Raw genomic sequence first — 24106 nt, 5'->3', positions numbered from 1 at the left:
ACTCAGAAGAGCTTCAATGTTATAAAAATCACAACCCTTCTTTCTATTTCTAATTGTTTTTATGTATTATTGTTAGACATCAAGGCATTATTTCAAGGAAAAAAAAATGTCATGGTTGAAGGGTTTCTTGATCTTCTTGATGTTGAGTCTGTGTGTGTCATCGGAAGACAGCATGCAATACGAGTACTTGAAGGTTCCGGCAAGTGAGTTTGTGAGCTCCATAAACACGATTGTGGAAGTAATAAGACAAGTGAGTTCGATTTTGTCTCCCTTTGCGGAATTCAGTGGAGATCGTCGGCTCCAGAATGCGGTTTCCGATTGCCTGGATCTGCTCGATTTTTCTTCAGAGGAGCTGAGTTGGTCTGCTTCTGCTTCTGAGAATCCAACTGGTACGTACCTTAATCCCTAATTAACAACATGTGTCTCTATCTATCTCTCTAGTTTTATCACACCCTTATAAGTTTGGGAAACTTTGAATGCATTTTATAAAAAATACTCCACTTATAGGATGCACACTTCAATCACAAGGTCAAACTTCTTTTTGTAAATAAGATTAAAAGTTAGATATTGTTGATAGAAAACCAAAACAAATTGTCTAAGAATGAAATTCGAAAAGAACAAATTGGAATCAATCAAAAAATCAACCCCCAAAAAAATGTATAATAGATGTTTGCCGGTTAAGGTCAAATTGAGCTTCCTTTCAGATAACCTTTACTTATAAAATGGTTTTGCATTTAATTGGCTTAAGTTTATGGGGTTTTTTCCATTATAACCAATTAGAAGATAACGACTTTTAAAATCGGTTGTTTTTTTTTCTTTTCTCTTATCCTTTTAAAACACCCAAATATCTAATTTGGCGCCTAACAATAATTCCAACATAAACACATCACAAGATAAGTAAACGGAAGTAACTAATCATAATGTGACGTAAAATAACGTTATGGAATGTTAGTCTTCTAGATTATAAACGCATATATAAATCAGAAATAACTTTTATATTTTTGTCAAACAACACACATGTGCATAAAACGCGACTGGTTTGAAGTTTGGACTTTATCTAGTTACTAGCTAATTAGACTCTCCACGACTCCAATAAATTATGATGATGTGCTACCACCATAGAATAAATTGAGGACATAGCTAGTTCATGGTGTTAAATGGTAATATAGTAAGGACATTTTTTTCCACAAATTTCAACTGAAATGGGCTGAATTGAGAAAGTTAATATGTAAACAAAAAGAAAAATAGTTTTGCACTTGGTGCATTAAATTTGAAAGCCGGCACGGAATTGAATGCGAGACGGTTATTTGGTGGTTCTTTGACCATCCTAGTAGTATTATATTCAACTAATACTACAATTTTGCATCACGAAATCACGACGAACGAAAATGATTGATTTTTCGTGTATTTTCCCCATTTTATTCGTCTGTTTTATTAATCGAGCTCAATCAAAGAGAAAAAAAAACGAGAGCTTAAAACAAAACCTTTCTGCTCTGTTGCCTTCAAATGATCCGCTTCAAATTACACTCCCTTCACTTGCAATAGAAAGCACTTAGAAAAAGACCTAAATTAAAAAAAAAAAAAACTAAATAAATTTAGAAGTTTCTATCTCGTAGTTTTAGTTTACATTTTAATATTAAATGCAAAATATGTTAAGCATGACGATGATGATGATGATGTTTACGTCAACGTTGTGCATCTTCCTTGATGAAATGAAAGCAAATTCTATAATCATTAGTAAAATGGCATGTGCGTTGTAGGGTCAGAGAACGTGGATTCAAAATCATAGATAGATATTGCATAATAAATGTTTAAGTGTGAATGGAAAATGATAGTGTTGAAGAAATAAGAATAAAAATTACATTGAAAGAGGAAGATCGTGTGATGGTAAATGAGTGGGACCATTGCAGCAGGGAAGGGAAACGGAACAGGGAACGTGGGATCGGACACAAAGACATGGTTAAGTGCTGCTCTCTCCAACCAAGACACTTGCATGGAAGGCTTCGATGGTACCTCTGGCCTTGTCAAATCCCTTGTCGCTGGTAAATTATTATTATTTTTTTTTTCTAACATTGTAGCTCACTAGAAAAGTAAGCTTAATCAAAATGCTATAGAAGATTACAAATTTTAACTTGGTCTGGTCACATGCAGGCAGTCTCGATCAACTATACTCTATGCTTAGGGATCTGTTACCACTTGTGCAACCCGATCAGAAACAGAAGCCCATTTCTAAACCTGGCCCAATTGCTAAAGGACCAAGGGCCCCACCAGGCCGGAGACTTAGAAACACCAAAGACAACGAAAGCCGTCGATTCCCAGACTGGGTCAGATCGAACGATCGGAAACTGTTAGAAACAAACGGTGTGAGTTACGACGTTAGTGTAGCATTGGATGGGACTGGCAACTTCACCAACATAATGGACGCTATTAAGGAAGCTCCTGATTACAGCTCGAAACGTTACGTAATATACATCAAAAAAGGTTTATACTTGGAGAATGTTGAGATCAAGAAGAAGAAATGGAACCTCGTAATGTTAGGTGATGGCATTGACGTGACTATCATTTCCGGTAATCGCAGCTTTGTCGACGGTTGGACCACCTTCCGATCCGCTACATTCGGTAAGTAATTAACGTTTTTGATAAGATATAGTATTTGTTAATAATTTTCATGCATGCGTTGATGATAATCAAGAATTGGACATATATTTATCAGCTGTAAGCGGAAGAGGATTCTTGGCGAGAGATATAACGTTTCAGAACACAGCGGGGCCAGAGAAGCATCAGGCAGTAGCGTTGAGGTCAGACTCTGACCTGTCTGTGTTCTACAGATGTGCGATGAGAGGTTACCAAGACACACTTTACACGCACACCATGCGTCAGTTCTACCGCGAGTGCACCATCACGGGAACGGTAGATTTCATATTTGGGGATGGGACCGTTGTGTTTCAAAACTGTCAAATTTTGGCTAGGAGAGGTCTCCCTAACCAAAAGAACACCATCACCGCACAAGGCCGCAAAGATTTCAACCAACCCTCAGGTAAACGAATTAACAAAAAAACATATAATTTTAGGGTTTCGCTAATAAGATGTGGTAGTTTCTTGTCACCAAAGAAACTATGTAAACTACAAGTAATACTTCATCTGTGACCCTGCTTCTCACGTCTTTATTAATTCCTATCACAATAAGCCTACTTCCCAACGAAAAATGTACATAGTTAGCCTCCCTGATTAGCCTAACTAGCCTTAAGGTTATACAAAATTACAAATCAATCAATGCCTGTACGTACTATACAATATTTAATGAGTCTCGCTTGGACCCTTTTTCACTCATTCAGGATTCTCAATTCAATTCAGCAATATCTCGGCGGACGTGGACTTAGTTCCATACCTAAACACGACACGCACGTATCTAGGAAGGCCATGGAAGCAATATTCAAGGACTATATTCATGAGGAACAACATGAGCGACGTTGTGAGACCCGAAGGATGGCTCGAGTGGAACGCCGAGTTTGCTTTGGACACACTCTTCTACGGAGAGTTCATGAACTACGGTCCTGGTTCAGGGCTCAGCAGCCGAGTCAAATGGCCTGGTTACCACGTGCTCAACAACTCGGGCCAGGCTTACAATTTCACCGTTTCTGAGTTCATTAAAGGAAATCTTTGGCTCCCTTCTACTGGAGTAACGTTTACTGATGGCTTGGGCATCTAAATATGGCTCAGTGTAATTTGTATTGTCAATTTTTTTTGTTTTTCAGTTTTTTTTTTCCCAGATACTGTTCTTTTATGTTGGTGTATTGTGATTTTACGGTTTTGACAAATATTGTTACATCAGAAATATATTATCGGGCCATTAGGTCATATTAGTTTAAGTTGAAACGATCATACTATATTCAAAGAGAGTTAATTATATGGCATAGGACGTAGGGTTTACGGGTTAGGGTTTATATATGGTTATAGTTTGTAGTTCTGTTAGTGGTGGGGATATATATAAAGTGTGGTGTAATAATATTTTGGACGAGTTAATCGAAGCAACCAGTGGTAATGTATTGAACTCATCTCATCACACCGATACAAGTTATTTGAATCCCTTTTTATCATTATGAGTATAAAAGAAACGCCTTAAAACATGTTTCATGTCAAAGTATATGAGTAGAAATGGACCTTTAGAAATAAAGATTCAATTTATACCTCACCTATGTTTATTTTCTATTATCATGTACTCCAAGATGCACCTTCACTCTTCACCACATGGTCACTACGACGTGTTTCGCAAGCATCAAGCATCATAAAGACCAAACTTAACTGGAGACCCTATCTCATGGATCCATTCTCCTTGTAAGAATGGCCCCACCGTATATTTCATGGCCTCTTCCTTGTTTATAACCCTAAAACCAGGCCATTTAACCCTAGAAGCGGTTGCTCCGCTTGGACCTTCGTTCTTGTATTCCGCGTAAAGCAACGTATCGATCGCGAAATCCGTCTCTTGCCATCTCAGCCAACCAACAGGATCGATCACATCCTCTATCGTTGATTCCATCACAACGGTTCTTGAATGGTTTTTCCACGGCCTACCAAGGTAGCTCTTGAACTCGGCTTTTACGGGTTTAAGATCTTCGTTTGGAGCAATTGTACAATTGTGAATCACAAATCCTGTTGTCTGAAACTTGTCAACTCGTCCTTGAGCCGTCACCGTGTTCTTCTGCCCCGTTAAACCTTTTCTGATAAAGATGTCACAGTTCTGGAAAATGGCGGCTGCATCACCGAATATGAAGTCGATTGTTCCAACAATGACACAACTCCTGTAGTATTGCCTGTGCGTGTACGCGTTTAATGTGTTTTGGTAGCCTTCGAATCGACAGTTTAGGAAAACTGAACGGTCGGATTGGACACGTATTGCGACCGCTTGGTGACCCTCTGGCCCAGCCGTGTTCCGGAACCCCATGGAATGTGCCATGAACCCTTCTCCTTGTGCCACTATATAGTAAATCAAGCACAACGTAGGTTAATATAGCACCTCAAACTTAAGCGTCAATATTGTTTACTTAAAAATGAAGTCACAATTTAAAAATGTATACATGTGTTAACTGAAGGAACCTGTCCTTATGTTTTTGTGTTTGACGTTTGCGTTTGAAAATATTCTTTTTCAAAAATTTGAATTCTTTTTCCGTATGTAAACGCAAACGATAAAATAGCAGTTGAAAATGGAAACTTTGACCTACGAAACAATAGGATATATATATATACCAAATGTTGCTGTGAGGAGTGTGCTGACTTTCTTAGCTTGGCTTTTGTTTCCCGTCACGATCGTCTTCTGAGATCCATCACCGATCATTGTAACGTTAGCTTTCTTCTTGTCAACAACCACAGATTCTTCATAAACTCCATGCTTGATATAAATGGTGTACCTATGACAAAAAAGAAAAATTTACTAAGCAAAAAAAATTGGTGATAGTAAAAGTGACATATAATATCAAGTAATGGTAGTGATGTCAACAAAAAAAAACACGAATCATTTAATGGAAGAGATATTATTATATGGGTTATATTTACCTTCCTTGGTACTTAGAAGGCATTGCTTTAAGTGCATCATTAATGGTTGTGAAATTTCCACTGCCATCTTTAGCAACTGTTGCATTAGGTTTCAAAGCATTCACATCAACAGCTTTTAACATTCGTCTCTCCTTGTTGCTTAACCAAGACGTAATATGATCTGTTTCTATAGCAGAGGAAGATCTTGATTCAAGAAGATGTCGCGTTTTCAGCTTTGGAGCCGAAGAAAGATATGCGCCTAAAGATTTGACCACCGCGAGAGAATTGCTCGTCAAAACTTGAGAAGAATTGAAATTCTTACGTATATCCGTTTTGACTTTCCCTTCTTCAAATCCATCGACACATGTTTCTTGATAAGTCATGACTGCGCTTAGCCAACTGTCTAAATAGGGAACTATCTTCGCAAAGTTATCAACCTCTGTGTCGTTGATTCTTTTCACAGAAGTGTCAAGTTCTTTCTTAGCTTCATCCACAAGCAACTTGCACTGCGCTATAGCGTCTTTTTCATCCTTGTTCTCTGTTTTAAGCTTCAAAACCTTTTCGAAAACTTTCCTTAGATCGTCATTGACTGCTTCAATGGAAGACTTTAAAAGGCTCCGAGGATCAGACAGAGAAGTATCTGTCTTTGTCCCGTTTTTAAGAGTTTTCTCGCAACTTGGTTTGTAAAGAGTGGAATTGCAAAGTGTTTGGATGATTTTGTCGACCTGGCCAGGTTTCACAGATTGTGCTGCAGATGATGGCGGTTTCTGGCTTGGATTCTCGCTTTTGTCGGAGCTTTTATCTTTACTGTTGTTCTTTGTGTTTTTCACCTGTTCTTGAGTTTTGTTTTCATATGTAATATAAGCAAAAGCACCTCCAATAATGGCAGCAACAACAACAAGCGTGGAGACGACCCCAATGATGATTCTCTTCCTGAATTTGCGTTTTCTCTCTTGGTTTACGCGTTCTTGAATCTGGTCGAAGTCTTGAAAAGCCATTTTTATTTTGCTTTTTCTAGTTTTTACTTAGACGAATAAATTAAATTAAATTTCCTCTGCCTTAGAAGCAAGCTAAGGCAGGGAGGTTAAAATGGAAGATCAATCTTTTTTTACTGTGTTTATTTTTGTTCCTCAGTTTTGATTCCTTGGTTTCACCTTTTTTTTTTTTTTTTAATTTCTTTGATATTGATATTACTTCTTCAAATCAACAAAACTGGTCTGGACAGGAGAGTTTTGTGGATTGATGCCTATTGTTTGTCTGATGAGCCAATTTCACGCCTTCTATTTTTAGCTTCCTATATGAAACAATAAAAGTAATGCGTTTAGACTTACAAGTCAAAAGAAGTCAAAATTATTTCTTCATTTTGGGCCATTAGGGCAAATGGTTGTCACATCTCTGCTGATCACATATGGAGGTGTTAGGCTATTGAACTGGCCCGTTCTAGTCCAATTTACAATAACCCAAAATGAGACCTTTTTTAGTAAATTGGTTTTCTCTAAGTTTTTTGTTTCTCTCTTTAATGTTGAAAACACTGATTTTTGGGGTTGGTTGGGACTATAAATTTTTTAGCGCTTAGTAAAGGGGATTGCATTTTGCAATTTTAGACAAAAAAATGTCCAAGAAAAATAAAAAAAATATACAGTATTAGAGAGCTTTGATATGTGCAAATTGTTAACAAACAAAAGTAACGAATAACTAAAAGATAGAGAAGCATTGTATGTACAATTGCATCTTGCTTTATTACTTCTGATGCAAAGGCGATGGAAGAGCCATAGGCCACTTAAGGCTAAGGGTAAAACATAAACAGGCATTACCCAAAGACCATTTTCAAATAACAAAAAACTAAAGCCTAGAAGAAGCCATTGCTAGAATATATATTTGCTAACTGAATATTGTGTATGTCTTGCAGAATGATTCAGGAGTTGTTACCAATACCTTGAAGATTGTTTCTCTCTTCTTCCTCCTTCACATCTGCTGAAGAACTGTTGCCTGGCACAACTGTGGCAGGCGACCATTGATCAGGAACCATCAGAAAATAAGCCGTCATCGCTTTCCTGAAACGTTTCTTGTATTGCTGCGGCGATATCACTGTGGGAGATGAGTTCTTGGGTCCTCCAAGTAGACCTGAAGTCTTCACCCAAGTTTCCAGATGTTTGTCCCAAGTGTACTGCCTCATGAAATCGATAGTTCCTAGAACTAGTTCGTTTCGTTCCTCATCTACTCCGACTAGTAAGGAGTAATCCATTACGTGAATCGACTTCAACCACAGAAACAAAGCAAGACTTTGTAAGTCCCAAGAACTAAATCAAAACGGTATAAAAAAGAGAGGAACTGGAAACTTACAGCAAGAAAGGATGTATCATTCCAGACTGCTCTTTCAAGAAGCCGTTTTGCCTTGCTCCCAACAAATATTGGAGATGTCGGCATTGCTTCAACTAGATTCTGGTCCAGCAAAACTGTATTGCTACCACTTGTATCGGGATTGTAACGGGCACGAGTTGAGCCTTTAAGGTCATAAAGCCTAGCGAAGTTACGCTTGAACAGAAGATTCTCCATAACCAAGACATCCATTTTGAACTCTTTTCCTCCTTTAAGGTGTTTGGATGAGACCTTTAAAGATTTTAGCAAAGCATTATGGGTCTAATTATATGTCAACAAAATAGGTAACAAGACAAATCGCGGTTTGAATCAAACAAGATATACCCACAGCATTCTCAAAAAAAAATTTAGTGCAAAGAGATTACCAATAAACTAACGTAAATGCAGAAGAATCTTTAATTATATTGTGTTATTTTTGGTACCTGATAGATGCCTAAGATCTTTGCAAGGCTTGTAGGGCTTTTACTACAGATGGAATCAGTCAGGTATTTGAAGTAAGCTGGCCCAAATTTGATGAAGGATTCAAGCTCTGTCTTTGTAACTTGTTTGATGATAAAACGGTCATCCAAAGTTTTTGCAAAGAAGACGTTGCTTTTTCCACCCTGTGCTCCCCATTTTCTACATCGACCAAGGGATCTTATGAAATCAGTTTCTGAAGGACAGCAAATCTTCCTCAGGGCTTCAAATTCCTTCGCATAATAACACGTCACAGAGTACTTCACTTTCCCAGGAGGACCTTCATCTGTAAACGAAACTCTAGCATGCAGATCTTTCAAATACAAATATGAATGCAGCAGCTGCGACACTTGTTCATCAGCAGAGCTAAGGCTTCTACTCATGTCAACTGACAAGTCGCTCAAAGAGTTCAATGAGAGAAGATTTACAGAATCAAAAAGTGAAAAGGAACCTCCACTATCCAAGCGGTCTCTTGCCTTATCTGATCCAGACATCTGGGCGTTATATTCTGATGATGTAAGGGCATACGCTATAATACTGGTAGGTTCGTCATCATATACTGGCAGTACCAACTCATTAATTCCCAGAGGAAGCAGCAGCCTTGCACCACTTCGCCATTCAAGCTCTCTATATGAAGAAACATAATAAGGCCGGTCTTCAGCCATAATATGCTTGCGAGAGTTAAGCGAATAATTCTTGTTGAGTGAATAGTAAAAACTAGGAGAAGGCATCTGTATTTGTATTGTATGTTCCTCATTGGTTGCGCCTCCTTTAAAGGTCAGCCCACTTTCTGAATCCGACAGCCATAAATCAGAAGTCTGAGTTCCATTTGCTGAAGCAGCTCTGCTAGCCGGACGAGAAATACCATTCTCGGAAGCAGTTTGTTCACCTATCCATGCTGCATCAAGAGTATCAGATAAGTCTGCTGCTTGGGACTGACTCTCAGTAAGTACTGTTCTAACAACCTGCGAAGGCTCCACAAAATTTTCTTTACCACCTTCACTAGATTCTAACTCCATCCTATAATCCGGAGGCATGTCTGAGCCTACCTCTTCAGGAATAGCACCTTTTCCGTTGACATCAGCAAGTAATTTACCCTGGTTAAGAGACTTATCAGACTCCGCATCCTGGGGAAGGGAGTCATTACTACTTGCAACATGGGTTGATCTCGAGCTTACTTTTTCATCACCGAGCTTCTGACCCATAAATTTTGGGGCAGAATTTCTCAGAGCTTCAGAATAATTATTTCTTACCATGCTGGCAGCCCCTGCTAGGCATTCATCCCAAGCATATGAATCGAAAAGTATCAGTCTTCGAAGTTTATTTATCAGAAGGATATCAATAGCAGGTTGTCCATCCTTAAACATACTTAGCATTTGCTGCAATGATTCCTGAAAACCAGCAACAGCCTTAATCAGTATTGCGTATAGGGGCAACAGAAAAAATCATCCAACACTGTAGGAAAGGATTCCAGGTTTTTAATGCAAGGGAAGGGTAAAAGACTAGATCCTCTAAAGGCTAGCGGATCAGGTGACAAACTCTAAAATAGTTCAGAAATAAAGTCAGATCCCTTTTTGAGCAAAACCAACAGCGGACGAATGTATGACCGAACGGGGTCACGTGCCCCCTACTGCTTTTACTTTTTTTTCTTAACTAAGCAAATTTCATTAAAATGTTCTTAATGCAACTCTGTTTCTTCCTCAACTCTGTTGACGAATGTATGACAGGCTACCTTATATTCCTTTTTACGTTGCTCCAGAAGTCCTGCAAGTTCTTCAAGAGAGAGCTTTATCTTGTTGGGAGTGCTGTCCTTGGAATTTGCATCCACTGTTTTCGCAGAAATCTGACTAAGTGCCTCCTGAACCTCATTAAAAAGGACGTCCGCTTTTATAATCACCTATTGTACAGAACCAAGACAAAGAAGTAAAATAAGACTCCTGGCTTTGTTGAATATATACAAATATTCAATAAAAAATGTAGGAAACTTGTAACCTCTTTTGATTCCTTTTGGAGCCATTCCTGGTTTTCATAGTTAAACTCAAGTTTTGCTGGTGGCAGAAAAACTGCAAATATATTGATTGAAGCATAGCGGAAGCAAGCCACCATTCTCCCAAAACTGCAGTAAGGAAAATATATCAGATAATCAGTACATACGAATTCATGCTTGCTTAACACATAGTTACAACCCTCAAACATATACTGACATTTGCTATATTGATTACACGGCGAGACGTGAATGACCACCACAACTAATTATGCAGAGCTTATATGGACATTATATCTGACGTAATGTATATTGTATATTACATACTAAGTCTGACTCCATTAGCTAAAAAAGCAAACAAGACATGGAAAAGAGATATCAGTAACATGTAACAAAACCAAGCGAAACAGAAGAATGGTTAAAACATTCCACAGCGAAAGTGATAATTAATAAGCAGATCTATTCATACCCATAGAAACGTAGACAGTCTCTGTGAAGTGAATGACCACAGTTGGCCACACGACTAGCTGCAGCATGGTTAGAGAAGCTCAGCTCCAAAAATTTGCCAAAAGACAGGCCCCACGCAGCATCTGACATAACAATTCTGCGTGTGGCTGGAGGAAAGCCGTTGGTCCGAGGACATTTCAGGCACCGATGCCACATCCAAATTTTTCCCTCGCGTTGCCCAGGTAGCAATTCAGGCAGTTTTTTAACAGATATTGTCAGACTACCTTGCCTATGAGTATAACTATGAATGTGTGCTTCTGCTGGCATCGCACATGACGGGCAAGAACGATCCTAAACAAGAGAATAATGCAAGCCTCAGCTATTTACAACCAGAAGTATATAGCAAGATGGTAGGCTTCATAACTTCTGGTCTTCACATTTAATTAGCCAGGAATCTTTAAACCATTTTTAATTTCATTTTCTGCTTTTCCCTCCAGTCTTTCTCTCTCCTAAAGTTATTCTACTATTTCATGGATTTCTTTAATGATTAGTAGAAACTTTATAAATTAGTCCCACAGTTATCCATGTCAAAAATAATTAGGTTGTCCACTAGGTTTCATAGGAGTTTGATTTCCTAAACATTGGCGAAAAGAAGAATGATGTGTAAAGAAGCCATAGAAGAAACAAAATAAATTACAAATGAAAGGTACCTGATCAAAGAGATTATCCCTTAAGAATCGTCCTAAAGGTTTGTCAAAGCTCCCATAATATTTAATACGAAGTAGATGAGCCCGCTCACACACAGATCCCTTCCATACACATCTTGTTGATAAGGAAACCAATATGCTTTGATGGTCAGAAGCTGACGGAAGAAAGTCTCCTTTTGAAGAGTCCATCTGTTCGTGTCTACTACAATTTTGATCTCCTTTTATTGTAGATTCATTAGTGTAAGCACTATCACTGACTTGTTCTGTGGCACAGGGTAAAACAGACCACTGATCTTTTTGAACAGAAGCTTCTTCCGTGTGAAATGATAGCTGCCTGGGTTCTAAAGTATGAACTAACCCATCGTCCTTAGAGGTAATAATTTCTGGAGGCTTACAGTAAACAGTATCCGTGTTGTGAAGCAGTCTTTCAGAAGGGTCAGTCCTGTCGTTTCCATCCAATTTTCCTTGCAAATGAGTCTTACTAGAAGCAAAATTACCAGTAACGTCGCAATTGACTTTATGTGGCTCACCCATTAATTCAGTAGTTGGAGACTTTTCAGCACTTGATGCAGTAAAACCAGGTATTGTGGATATTGATCTGTTAATCGTTGATGGTTTATCAGGTAAAGCCACTGTAATTGGGGTCTGCAGAGGAAGTTCTGGAAGGGAAGCACCTTCATCAGCTAGGAAAGATGTCTCAAGAGCCAAGTGATATGCAGCAAAAACTCCATACTGGATCACATGTTTCACCCTTTTTAGTTCATCTTCATGTGCCCCCTTGAGCAATATCTGAAAAAGAAAAAAAAAATCTTAAAACTTATTTTGATCAGATATATCGTAAGCATAATAATAGGTCACGTATGTCATGTCTGAAACACCTAAGAATATTGTGGAACTTACTGTACAGCCCAAAGGCTTGGGGCAACCATCAAAGTACATTAAAGTCTTTGCCAATTTCTTCACACTTTGACCAGGATTAACATGTTTCTCGACAAATTTTTCCACATGGAACAGGTCACAATATCCCAACTTTGGTGATGTGAGCTGGTCAATCGAAGGGACAATCTGCGCACCAGTGCAGCGGGATATGCGCTCTAGAAGGGGCCTCTTTATATTCAAAACGAGAGATATGTCCTTTGCAAGAAGATATTCCTGCGCAAACCGCGAGACAGACTTCTCCACCAAGAGAATGTCGGGATTGTGAGAGTCAATTTTGGCAACAGCCATCTTCAAATGATCCATTTCCTGAAACACCAGAGATAGCCTTCAATAATGCAGAGAAATTTTAACCGCCTACTCCTCTGAAGTCTAAAGTGATAGAATATGATTTTCCTTCTCTTTTAGATTAAGGAATCATGTCCATGGTCATAGGGAAAAATGAACGGATACATACCTGTTGCAACAAAGTGTCAAAGCTTGACAACTGGTTAGAGATGCGTTGATACTCCAGAGCTCCTCCAAGAATTAGCAAACGCGGCTTCTCAATCTTTGAAGTCATTCGTCGATGAGCCACATTTTTCTTACAAACAACTCCTCTCACGACCAGACTAAGAAAATGACATTACAGTCCAATCAGTACTGAAGAGATTAGCAGTCAATCGACTGAGATATAAATCTTAAAAGCAGTGACCATACTAAGAAAATTTTATGTTTTCAACTGGACTTAAGGCAGTGAAATTATCAAGAATAGACTATAGAGAAATAAAAGCTCAAAACTCTGTAAGCTTTTGGAAAAATTTCGGGGGCATACTTTCTCATTGGACTATGGCAAAACAAAATAAAGCAATTCAAAAATAAAAGAAACGAAGCCGTCTTTATTTTGCAATTCCTAACTAATGTTACTCACCTACGATCAGACCAGCAGCCAGAAACAGGATATGGAAACCAAAAAAGAAAAAGAAAAACACAAGGGAATATATCCTAGAAACTGAATAGAGGTGTTAAACATTCTTCATGCTACATGTATAAAATGTGAACATCTAGGTAATGATTATTGATGAAGGCCAATCCAGGAACACAATCTCTTGTAACTCCAGATAAATGTCATTCAAGTTAATCCTAAAGGAGAATGGATGAATTTTTCAACCATGACGCAATTGCACAGAAATTCAAACATACAGTTCAAAAGCATGAGTGATATTTGATTTCTTTAGAAAATCACAAATGTATCTAGAACAGTAAATCCCAATTAAGGAGTCCCAAAATTCACCTCTCACTGCGACGTCCACAAGGGATGCATTTAACCTTCACATATCCTCCTGGATCCATTCCTCCACTTTTGCTAGTATCTGGCTTAAGAAGTGTTGCAGCCTCCCAGGACAATGATGTAATTATATCAAGCCAGCCCTCATTATCGCCTTCGTTGACCATGGGTAGATTATCGACCTCCAAAAGTTGTGCTACTAAAGCCCTAAAGTGCCCTTCAACAACATTTTTCATAGCACCACTAGACTTGTCCCTCGAGTGGAATTCCTTATCTTTAAAGCTATTTGATGGGCGCAGGTACCCCCAATCACCTCTATCACCTTCATCACAGTCGTCATCAGATAACACTGCTTCTCTTTCGTCTTCTTCATTCTCTGGCTCTGGAGGTAGCCATAAGAGCCCATCGCTCTCAAAATCCACTACTTCAGGCTCAAACGACTCTTCACAAGGAGGGCTTCCCTCCTTCCCATCACTCCATCCATCTGCCTGCCGTCTTGTTTTATCTATCGTCTCTGTATTCAGTGCGTCAAGATCTTGATCAAGGGGCAAACAACTTTCGATGTTTGACTCCATGTTTACTCCAACATCATGAGCTTCATGTGACCCATAGATACGATCAACTTCATCGAGACTGATGGCACCATAGTAGTCATTTCCTTGCGAGTAAGACTGTGCATAATCAGAGTGATAATCGTCCTCATCATCAGCTTCACCATCACTCCTGCCACTACCAGTCCCAAAAAAAAAAAAGAGCAACTCATCATACTACGACAACATTAAATCATTGTTAAAGATCTCGTATAACACACACACTTGGTGGCGGAACTATAAAAGACAGCAGATAACAGAAGCTACAAGGTAAAGGTGTACACACACAAGACAAAAGAAATTACCTGTTGACAAAGAATTCAACTGGATTCTGAGAAGAATCTAACACACGCCCATAGGGATCTGAGCTTCTATGCGATGATGCACTGTGCTGTTCAGACTTGTCAAAATCCATGTTTGAAGAGACATGATGGCTAGCTCGAGGATTCATTTTGGGTCTAGGGGAAGGCCCAGCAGTTGAATCAACGGTGCAATTGCTACTGTTAGAGGTCCGAATGGAGGTAGTACTTGCCACGCTTCTAGCAGAAGGAGATGAACTAAAATGAGGGCTAATAATAGAAGCCCCATTATCAGGAGGAACAATCCCTTGTTCCCATTGTTTGTAGCAGTAATTACAAACCCTGATCCTTTCTGATTCCTCATGACTATCCTTGGTTTCATCTGATGGAGATGGAATAGAATTCGCAGCGCATTTCGCACAAAATACTCGGCCACAAAGCCGGCAATGATGTCTTCGGTTAAAGACAGTGAACTGAGCATCACACTCGTAACACACAGGACAGCTCTGGTCAGGCATCCAAAAATCCCTCGACATATGTGAGGACTCGCTCTTCCTAGGGATCCATGATTTGACTATATCAACAAAGCCAGGAACTTTGTTATCTGGTGAGTCCATTTATTGAATCTCCAACAGAAAGGAGAGTCATGGCGAAACACCCATCTGCTTAATCGCATTAAGTCTTATCCCTCGATCCCTAAAGCGGATTTTTGAGCCACCAAAATCAGCAAAAGCTTCAGCTTTGAAATTAGATGCCTTCGACCAAGTCACACTGGGTCACTCTCAGCTTGAAAAATCCAGAAATTTTATGCACGCTTCAAGATCATAAGATCCCTAAAATACCGTGGTCTCGATTTCAATTTCTCAAACTCATGTTCTTGTTTCTGAATCCAGAATCAACAAAATGCGAATCTTTAAACCCCCGAAAGGAGCACCTCTCGCTGTCACGAAACTCCGATGAATGCTAAAGAACACGAGAAAGAAAGAAACGATTTTTAATTTTTGTTTAATTGGAAAGAAACCAGATAAAAGAGGAAACAAACATAGAAATTCAAGAAAACGGTTAACAAAAACCAAAATACAAAAGGCGCAAAATTTCTTATGGATAAGATTTGAAATCAATTCGACGAAACATATCCATAATCTGAGAGAAAGTGCGAGGCTGAGAAAATGGAAAGGGGAAACAGATTCCTCGATTTTCTCGAAGGAGAAAGGAACAAAAAAAAAAAGAGAGTTTCAAATTGATTGAATACAAAATAGAAGAAGAAGAAGAAGAAGAAGAATTGAATAAAATTGAATGGTTACATAAACGAAGAATTGCAGTTTCTTCTTCAGCTCCTTGGCTTTCTTTGTCGTATTGGGTTTCTCCCGTTTTTTCTGTTCACGACCTCTCTGATCTTTGTTGCCTTCTCTATTTCACTTTTGATTCACGTATTCCCTACATCATTATCTCCGACACGTATCTCAAATATAATAATTATATTTCACTTCAGTTACGTATATGATTTAGATTAACATATTAATAAAAAAGATCATTATGTCGACAAATATAATATCAAAATTTGGTTCATTATATTGGTCGACATATTGAACTTCTTATCTGATCAAGTGATCATATACGTAACTGAAGTTGAATACAATAAAAAGTTCGTTACTAAACTTTCCTTTGCCAACGTTGTTTTTTTTTTTTTTTTTTTTTTTAAATATTATATTAATCAACCCAAACCGGGAATTAGAAATGGTTTACAGAAAATTGAAATTAAACAAAAACCAAAAGAACCAAACAATGGTTTACGGTTCGCCAATAGTGGGAAGTCCTCGATCCCACCGTATTCGCCGATACCGGCACGCCAGCCCATCGCCGGACCTCCGAACTCGACTCTAACCTTCAATCCGGTTATCAGAGGAACGAGAAACTGGCAGACGAAGGAAGATAGTTAAACCCAACCCCTTCATAGCCAGATCTGTCTTTGCCAACGTTGTTAACTAGTAGTAATTGTTAAGCAATTCAAATAGAATCTGTAGTTTATTACCACTATAAAATACCATTATTACCTATTTTACCGTACAAAGTACATAAGACCGAAGGTTATTAATTTTTTTTTTGAGGTTTATGGTCTTTGAAATCATTTTTTTTTTTAATTTGTTAAGAAAGTAGAAAAAATGGGGAGTCAAAATATATGCATGGGAAAGGATAAAAAGGAGCACGTGATATGATTTGTTGTCAAACACGTGAGTAAGCTTCGAAATGGATGGCTGTCAATGTTCGGATGCTGAGAGGACAAGAAATAATGCATATAGTTGTTGATGGTTGTATTTCCACGACCTTAATTATGCATTGCCCTGCCCGTTCCCATATTCCAAGAGACCTTGGGTTGTTTTTTTGTAAAAGAAGAAAAAACAAAAAACAAAAGAGGATGATTGCTGAACTTTTTCAACAGAGCTTTTTGGGACCTCGAAAAATATCACTACAAAAATCGTGAGAAGAGAGAAAATAGTGATTTAAGAAAGAAATTCAATACATTGTTCTTTGATAAGTGTTTCATGAGGAGGTAGTCCTCTACATAAAGGGAAAATACTCAAAACAGACATCAGGTTAATTAAGATAGTAGTGCATCACTAATTGAGGCCAAGCCATGCGTTAGAGCCGGGACTGGGTTTAACCAAGGATGGGGAAGATGCGGGCGATGTGTTCCAAGGGTACATTCTCACCTGTATTTTTCTTAAGCTCCGGATGGTTAAATTCATTTTGTGGTAAGACGACACTTCCATCTTCTTTCTCAACAATCCATCCACTGTTATTCACTTGGTGCTCAATGAACTTGTCTAGCGTTGCACCATCCATGTTAACAGCCTGTGTAAAAAATTGTTCATAACTAATGAGCAACGGCATCTATCGACAAGCAAAGGTCAACGTAATAGATTACCAAAACTCTGTTGTGAATAATAGTTCTTAACAGAAAAGTTATACAAAAGTGACAGACTTTACTTCCATCCAACAGTTCTACAATTTTGATAACTTAAGCTAATCCAAAGGTGAGAAGCAGGCAATGTATCAAGAATCATAAACCCAACATCATACCTCGGCAAGCACGGATCTTGGAACCTTTTGGTAGCTTAAGCTAAGAAGGTGACTTGCATATGCTTGGATAGCTTGCTCAAAACCTGCAATTTAATCTCTCCCATATAACACATCTACACATAATCATCAAATGAATAGATGGTGCCTAATTTAGATCGTAGAAATTTGTTACCTGGAACAGCCTCAAGAATGTGACGGTTCTTGGCAGCTTCATCCCAAAACTGTTGGAACCTCCCGGTCTGCAAAAGCAAACAAGTGTTTTAAATACTCAATAGACACGTTCTCGGCTCTCAACAAACATTAATGTTGGCATACCTCAAGGTAGTGTGAGAGAACAATTAGTGCTTTGAACTGCTCCTCCATTTGCTGAAAACACAATTCAATCAAGGTCATCTATTAATTTTCACGATTCCAAACCACTGACAGTTTGACACTCAAGCTTCATCATGAATATTCGATACAAAGACTGAGCTGACTGAAAGAACTTCGAGTAGCACAATAATTTGAGTACTACTGATTCAAATACTCAATCTAGTTCATTTGTAGGTCATCGCCGACTGAAGAAACATTTGATAAATCTTTATCTGTGAACTGGTGTTGAATCAACTCGAAATATGCGCACGCAATATGAAGAACATTACCACTCTTTCGGGAATCAGGAAGAGGCAAAGGCTGAAGTCCGGAGTTGGCATAGCCATAAGAGCCTTTGAAAAAGAAAGAAAAAAAAAATCACAGAGAGTACTTAAAAGCCAACAAACATGGCTAATCAGAAAGTGGTCTGCATTACCTTGACCAAGATTCGAGTCACGATATGAGTGTTCATGCGCTCAGGCTCAAACTGCATATAAGATACAAAACCAGTAAAAGTTAGGAGATGCTAGAAATACTTTGGACAGGTCAATCTAATGAACAAGTAGAGTACCTGATAGAGCCGAAGTAAGCATAGGTTTGCATCCAGACTATACGTTTTTGACGTAACCTGAAAATCATAACGAAACCAATAGCTCATTACATTCCAATGCATAACCTTCAAACAATTTGATAAAAACCAAGGAGAAATCTATTGAACTACTCCGAAATTAGAATCCAGCGAAATGCTAATATCAATTTGAAAGCAATCCCCAATTTTTTTTTGGGAAAATCGTAATGGAACCTGTTCGTTAACGTAGTTTTCGAGATCAGGCAAGATTTCTGGGTTGAAAGGATTGACGGCGACGAGCTGCTCAACGGTGTAAGAACTCTGTTCCTTCGGGGACTCGATCTCTTTTCCCATCTCTCCTTCTTTCTCTTTCTCTGTTTCTCTTCCTGCTCGATAGATTGATTACTGAGGATGTGCAGAGGTGTGATTCGCGGCTGAGATGGATCTAGGGTTTAAGAGCAAAACGACGACGCTTTATCCTCTGGGCTAACCGGTCAATTGACAAAGTTTTAGGATTAAATTAAAATAATAGAGACGTTTAAGATATGTTTGGTAATTAGGATTGATGATATTTAGGATACATGTTTACTGCATGTTATACTACTATTAAATGTTACAGAATGATACAATATCAATAAATCATCATCATCAATTATCTTCTTCTTTCTTAGGCCCAGGCTCTGAGTCGATGTTTCTTGCTTTGGTGACCAAACTTAAGTCCAAGTCTAGAAAACAAAAAAAGCTCCAATTCCTAAATCATAAAACTTCATACAAAGAATAGCTTGATAAAAATAAGAGTGACATCATGTCTATATTGATGACGTTATAAATATCCACATAATCAGAAACCTGAATTCGAAAAGGCAAATTCCCGAGCCAATTCGAAGCTTAATCAACTACTCCAGTAGAATGTGTGAATGTACAAGTTACTAAACGTGTTGGAGGAATAATAAATGCGGATATCCTTAAGAGTGTAACAATCAAAATCTTTCTATTTAAATTCTATATATACAAGCAATTAAGTTTGACTCCACAACTTTCATGTACAATATGCACTTTAGCTGTCGATACAGATTACAGTTCATGAAGAATGAATCCCGAGATAAAAAAAAAAAGCAGTTTTCTTCTGTAACAATCAGTGGCTTTCTTTGTTGTACGGCTTCACAGTTTCAACGAATACGATTCACATGAGAAAATGGCTCATGGGCTGCTTTTGGAGCAGCTTTTTTGGCGATCTCTGGCACTCCAAAAACATTCCAGAACCTCAGAGTCTCGTCTCCTGCTGCTGAAGCTACGGTACAACCATCTGGACTCTGTAGAAAACACAGCAAACAACACAACTTTTAGAACTAAAGACCTCAAAAAACTCAAACCACTTTCAGCAGCTAAAGAAAAAAGTTTTTTTCTCTTTACCTGGGCCATGTATAGAACTCTTGATGTATGACCACTGAGCTCTGCCATTTTCACCATAGATGGGTACTTCCAAAGCGTGAGCTGGTTCTGTGTAAACCCATGTGAGCTAAGCAACTCTCTTTCATTCTTGCTCCATAACAAAGAACAAACTTGGGAGCCAGTGTCTACTGAATTCAAACAAGCTCCTGTGTGAGTGTTCCAGAACTTGATCGTTCTATCTCCACCACCACCACCAGTTGCAAGCAAATTCGCTTGGAAAGGGCACCAAGCAAGGGCTTTAACTGCAGATGTATGTTCTTCAAGCCTGTGCAGCCATTGCGTGGTCGAGTTTGAGGAGGCGACAGAACGATCCCATATGTGTACAACATTGTCGTTGCCACCACTTGCTAGTTGTTGTCCAGAACCTGACCACTTCAGACCACAAACCTCTTGAGTGTGACCCCTGTAGGTTTCCACTACGTGTGATCTGATCCGAACATCGTTGTTGACGATCTGTCCATCCATCCCTCCGGTTGTCAGGATGTGATTGTTCCATGCCAATGATCCTACTCTTGACTGGTGACCACCCTTCAATGTTCTCAGCTGCAGGAAAAGACCAACACACATCAGCTTAAGAAAATGACAAAACAGAGGATCTTATATCTAAACAGAAAAGAGAGGGACTTTTGTAAATTACTTGACGGTTGGATGCAGAATCCCACAGTTGCACTTCAGAGTTGTTGAGCCCAATTGCAACATGACGACCATCAGGTGCCCAGTTGATACTGGTCACAGGTCCTTTCTCCTCATCAATGGTGACAAGCTCAGATGTGGAACCAGTGGAAGCATCCCACAGATAAACAGTGTGGCCCAACGCTATGGCTAAGACATTAGCACTTCCCCAGTCAAGCAAGTTGAGGTAGAAGTCATCCACAATGTCAGGTGCATCCAATGTCCTCTCAGAAGACTAGTACAACAACAAACACAAAGTTTAAACAACAGATCAATACAACTCCAAAGCAACAAGTAAGCAAGGATCTTTACTACGAATAAACACATAGCATACCTGAGGAATGTATCTGCGAGGCTTTACGGATTTGGGTTGTTGGTTAAGAGAAGCAGAGTGGTCGGTGGGAAGCAACTCGACCGGAGCTTGAGGTTTGTTCCTGAAGGCGAGAATCCGGGTGTGATTTAGATTCATCGTCTCAGCAAGCTGCTTCCTGTAGGCCTCTCTGGATGGTGAGCTTACCGCTGCTGCTGCTTGATCTTTACCTTTTCTTCCTTCGGTGAGTGCGTAGTGAGCATAGTCGAAATCCATGGCTGATCTGTTGGGTATGAATCTGTCCAGCTGGTTGAACACAAAAAGCAAATCAGTACAATTCATCCAATACCACAGATCTTATATTATCTAACCCAATTGAAAACCAACAAAATCGACAATTCGCAGATCGAAACCCTTATTCTGCAGATAGGAATCGTATAACAATTAAAGACTCACATTTTCCTTGGAGTTTTTCCTGGGAAGAAAGTGTTCTTGAAGTGGGAACCGAGCCTGCGCCTTCAAGTGCGAAGATGTGCTCATACCTGCATCCATTGTTACAAAACACAGAGAAGAACAAAAAAAAACACAAACACAAAGAAACAGATAACACGATAGCGATGATAGACGAAAGGGATTAAAAGATATAAACTTTCTAAGCAATTAAACGAAATTAGATCAGAGACGAATCAAATAAAGCCTGCGGAGAAGGAAGCGTTCGTAAATTCGAGCGAAGGGAGAGAGAGAGCGACGAGTTGTTCGTCGCTAATGATGAGAAAGAGAGAAGAGCAGATTGAATTGATGGAGAAAGGTGTGCAAATTTGGGTTCAATTTAAAGCAGTTGAGCCAATTTAGGGTTTTCGCTGACCCCAATTCTCTAATCGGAAAGTCGGTAACGGCTATATTTCCGAGAGAGCCGTTGATAAATAATATACCCGGAAATGCCCATCTCAAATCTCTTAAATTACTCGTCTGTAGCTGCTGGTCAGTTTTATAAATTTGTTCTAAACCGAAATTCAATTTACATTTGCACATATCCAAAATATAGTAGAAGACTTATGTCATAATTTTTCTTACGTCCTACCCAAAAAATTGAGTTACATTAGCAGAAAGGGGTTCACTAGAAGCATTAGCAGAAAGATTACACCCAAGACAGATGGTTACCTTAACCATATACAACTTTTCATCTAATAGGCATACTAATCTTACAACCGAATCAAGCAACATCCATTGTTGCTGCTACTTTCGGTTTCTGCAGCACGAGCAACATCCATTGTTGCTGCTACTTTCGGTTTCTGCAGCACGAAAAATATAGACATAAATATGAAGCGGTTTGGTCTCGGGCTTGGCTGGCTCAAACACACAGACATCACCCAAGCACAAGTGGTTGTCTCTTACAAACTTCTTCCACCCTGTGGTAATCCCTCCACGATCAGGAGATCTGTAAGAACTAAACTTCATGTGCCATTTTCTTTGATTCATCTGCATCACTACTTCCTGAGGTTCATGAGACATGTTCTTGGCACTCCATTTAATTGGGATTGTCTGATTTTTGTTCAAAAAAGAAAAAAGAACATAAACTTTTTTCGTCCCAATAATTAGAAGAGATCAAAGACTATACAAAAAGCGATGAAAAGTCTTACCAGGAAACACTTTGTTAGCACATGAGACCGTTTCATGGCCACCAAGAAACCATTCGCCGAAACGGCGCTTTTAGCCAGAGATAAGGCTTTCCTTTTGCAAGTCTCACTTACACTCGTTCTGCTACTAGCTGAAATCGTATCGACATCTTAAGACACTGAAAAAGGAAATATAATCTAGAATCTAGATGCATAATACATGAGGTGGAAACTAACAAAACTATGGACTCATTCCACCAAGTAAACTTTTAAGACATACAATCAAAGGCTATGGCTAGTATGAGCGGTGGATAAAACTGTCTTTGTTCGATGAGAAAGATGAGAGAATTTTTAAATGTCAACACATAATCACAGAAAGTATAGAAAATCTGCTATAACAGCAGCATTCTCAAAACCTTGAAACTCTAATCCCAACAGTCCAATCAGATGAATTACTAGGAAACTACCACAATGTGTAATCAATAAATAAAAGAAAACTCATACCAGCTTTAGGATCAAGATTGTTGTTACTTATTTCTCCTCGCTTCTTCTTAGAAACGCTAAGGGGATACTTCCCTCCACTAGTTGGAGATGTTACAGGAAGCTGGCCAGCTTCTGTTATTATGTCAGAGTTAATACGTTCGTCTTGCTCAAAACCAGCCTGAGATACTAGAAGACTCGGAGCTAGCATTGTATCAATATCGAAATCGATATCAATGTCAATGAGGTCTTCTAGCTCATTACCAAATGGAGGCATTACGTGTGGCTGGTTCAGTACCGTAGCATCAAGCTCATTACACACTGGAGATATTACAGGTGGCTGGTTCAGAGTAGCATCAAGCTCATAATCACCAACTGGAAATATTACAAGTTGCTGGTTCAGTGTCGTTTCAACATCATCAGGGTTGTTAATGTCTCGCTTAGGAGATGTTGAAGTGGTCGCAGTGCCTTTGGTATTCTCTTCGTGTGGAATCGTGGGAAAGTTTTGAGGAATGGCCTGCAATATTCGCAAAAAAAAAAAGAAGTTATATCTGTTAGTGCTTAAAGCCTCAAGAACAAAGATTACAAACTAACTACAAGAGAAAGGACAAAAATTGCAAACTCTGTAACGTGTTTCTACACAGAGATTCTGAGATAGAGGAGGGAAATAAGTGTATATATTAGGGTTTTGATTTGAAATCCCAAATCAAACCCTGGAGAGAAGAAAGGAGAGTGATTTCGATTTCTAACATACAAGACGACTATGGAAATCAGGAAGGAGGAGGTGAGAAAAATGGTGGGTTTGGAATTGATTCCAGTAAATTTCTTCTTCCCGTCTCATGCAATTCCTGCAATTTCCTTCCATGATCATCTTCTTCTTCTCTCTTCCCACCGATACAATGTTGGGGCGAAATTGGAGTGTGTTCTTGGGACTGAGTTTTTAAAAGGGCAATTTTGTGAAAAGACCCCCCACTAAACCCTA

General features: G+C 38.9%; 6 protein-coding genes across 7 annotated transcripts; 1 reads left to right on the top strand and 5 right to left on the bottom strand.

The window, feature by feature from the left end:
- Window positions 1-30: 30 nt before the first annotated feature.
- On the top strand, window positions 31-3869 carry LOC18029408 (probable pectinesterase/pectinesterase inhibitor 44). 2 transcript variants are annotated; one of them, XM_006412314.2, is made up of 5 exons: window positions 31-389; window positions 1914-2042; window positions 2152-2619; window positions 2714-3037; window positions 3336-3869. In XM_006412314.2, exons 1-5 carry the CDS (start codon window positions 107-109, stop codon window positions 3707-3709), a joined length of 1578 nt encoding a protein of 525 aa, XP_006412377.1. In that variant the 5' UTR covers window positions 31-106; the 3' UTR covers window positions 3710-3869. The 2 variants fall into 2 exon arrangements, with proteins under 2 accessions (XP_006412377.1, XP_006412378.1); XM_006412315.2 differs by having other exon boundaries at window positions 1911-2042.
- Window positions 3870-4221: 352 nt separating this feature from the next.
- On the bottom strand, window positions 4222-6554 carry LOC18029407 (putative pectinesterase/pectinesterase inhibitor 45). Its single transcript, XM_006412313.2, has 3 exons — window positions 5551-6554; window positions 5245-5405; window positions 4222-4974 (listed from the first exon to the last, which is right to left on the bottom strand). The coding sequence occupies exons 1-3, from the start codon at window positions 6525-6527 to the stop codon at window positions 4277-4279; spliced, it is 1836 nt and encodes a 611-aa protein (XP_006412376.1). The 5' UTR covers window positions 6528-6554; the 3' UTR covers window positions 4222-4276.
- A 660-nt stretch (window positions 6555-7214) lies between these two features.
- On the bottom strand, window positions 7215-16032 carry LOC18029406 (1-phosphatidylinositol-3-phosphate 5-kinase FAB1A). Its single transcript, XM_006412312.2, has 12 exons — window positions 15899-16032; window positions 14601-15557; window positions 13712-14434; window positions 12896-13049; window positions 12403-12747; window positions 11506-12291; window positions 10818-11146; window positions 10357-10480; window positions 10097-10261; window positions 8331-9755; window positions 7873-8139; window positions 7215-7786 (listed from the first exon to the last, which is right to left on the bottom strand). Exons 2-12 carry the CDS (start codon window positions 15209-15211, stop codon window positions 7445-7447), a joined length of 5271 nt encoding a protein of 1756 aa, XP_006412375.1. The 5' UTR covers window positions 15212-15557; window positions 15899-16032; the 3' UTR covers window positions 7215-7444.
- A 1043-nt stretch (window positions 16033-17075) lies between these two features.
- LOC18029405 (eukaryotic translation initiation factor 3 subunit K) lies at window positions 17076-19032 on the bottom strand. The gene is made up of 8 exons (XM_006412311.2): window positions 18829-19032; window positions 18598-18654; window positions 18463-18513; window positions 18317-18379; window positions 17991-18041; window positions 17848-17914; window positions 17676-17758; window positions 17076-17447 (listed from the first exon to the last, which is right to left on the bottom strand). Exons 1-8 carry the CDS (start codon window positions 18946-18948, stop codon window positions 17253-17255), a joined length of 687 nt encoding a protein of 228 aa, XP_006412374.1. The 5' UTR covers window positions 18949-19032; the 3' UTR covers window positions 17076-17252.
- Window positions 19033-19568: 536 nt separating this feature from the next.
- LOC18029404 (cell division cycle 20.1, cofactor of APC complex) lies at window positions 19569-21826 on the bottom strand. Its single transcript, XM_006412310.2, has 5 exons — window positions 21485-21826; window positions 21053-21334; window positions 20684-20953; window positions 20008-20589; window positions 19569-19907 (listed from the first exon to the last, which is right to left on the bottom strand). Exons 1-5 carry the CDS (start codon window positions 21578-21580, stop codon window positions 19764-19766), a joined length of 1374 nt encoding a protein of 457 aa, XP_006412373.1. The 5' UTR covers window positions 21581-21826; the 3' UTR covers window positions 19569-19763.
- Window positions 21827-22193: 367 nt separating this feature from the next.
- On the bottom strand, window positions 22194-24026 carry LOC18029403 (B3 domain-containing protein REM16). The gene is made up of 4 exons (XM_024149882.1): window positions 23879-24026; window positions 23149-23641; window positions 22669-22796; window positions 22194-22570 (listed from the first exon to the last, which is right to left on the bottom strand). Exons 1-4 carry the CDS (start codon window positions 23993-23995, stop codon window positions 22265-22267), a joined length of 1044 nt encoding a protein of 347 aa, XP_024005650.1. The 5' UTR covers window positions 23996-24026; the 3' UTR covers window positions 22194-22264.
- Window positions 24027-24106: the final 80 nt, after the last annotated feature.

Source organism: Eutrema salsugineum, unplaced genomic scaffold (assembly GCF_000478725.1).
Source record: "Eutrema salsugineum unplaced genomic scaffold, Eutsalg1_0 scaffold_1, whole genome shotgun sequence".
Lineage (NCBI taxonomy): Eukaryota > Viridiplantae > Streptophyta > Magnoliopsida > Brassicales > Brassicaceae > Eutrema > Eutrema salsugineum.
The sequence above is the reverse complement of the archived record's forward strand: the minus strand, read 5'-3'. Positions and strand labels throughout refer to the sequence as shown.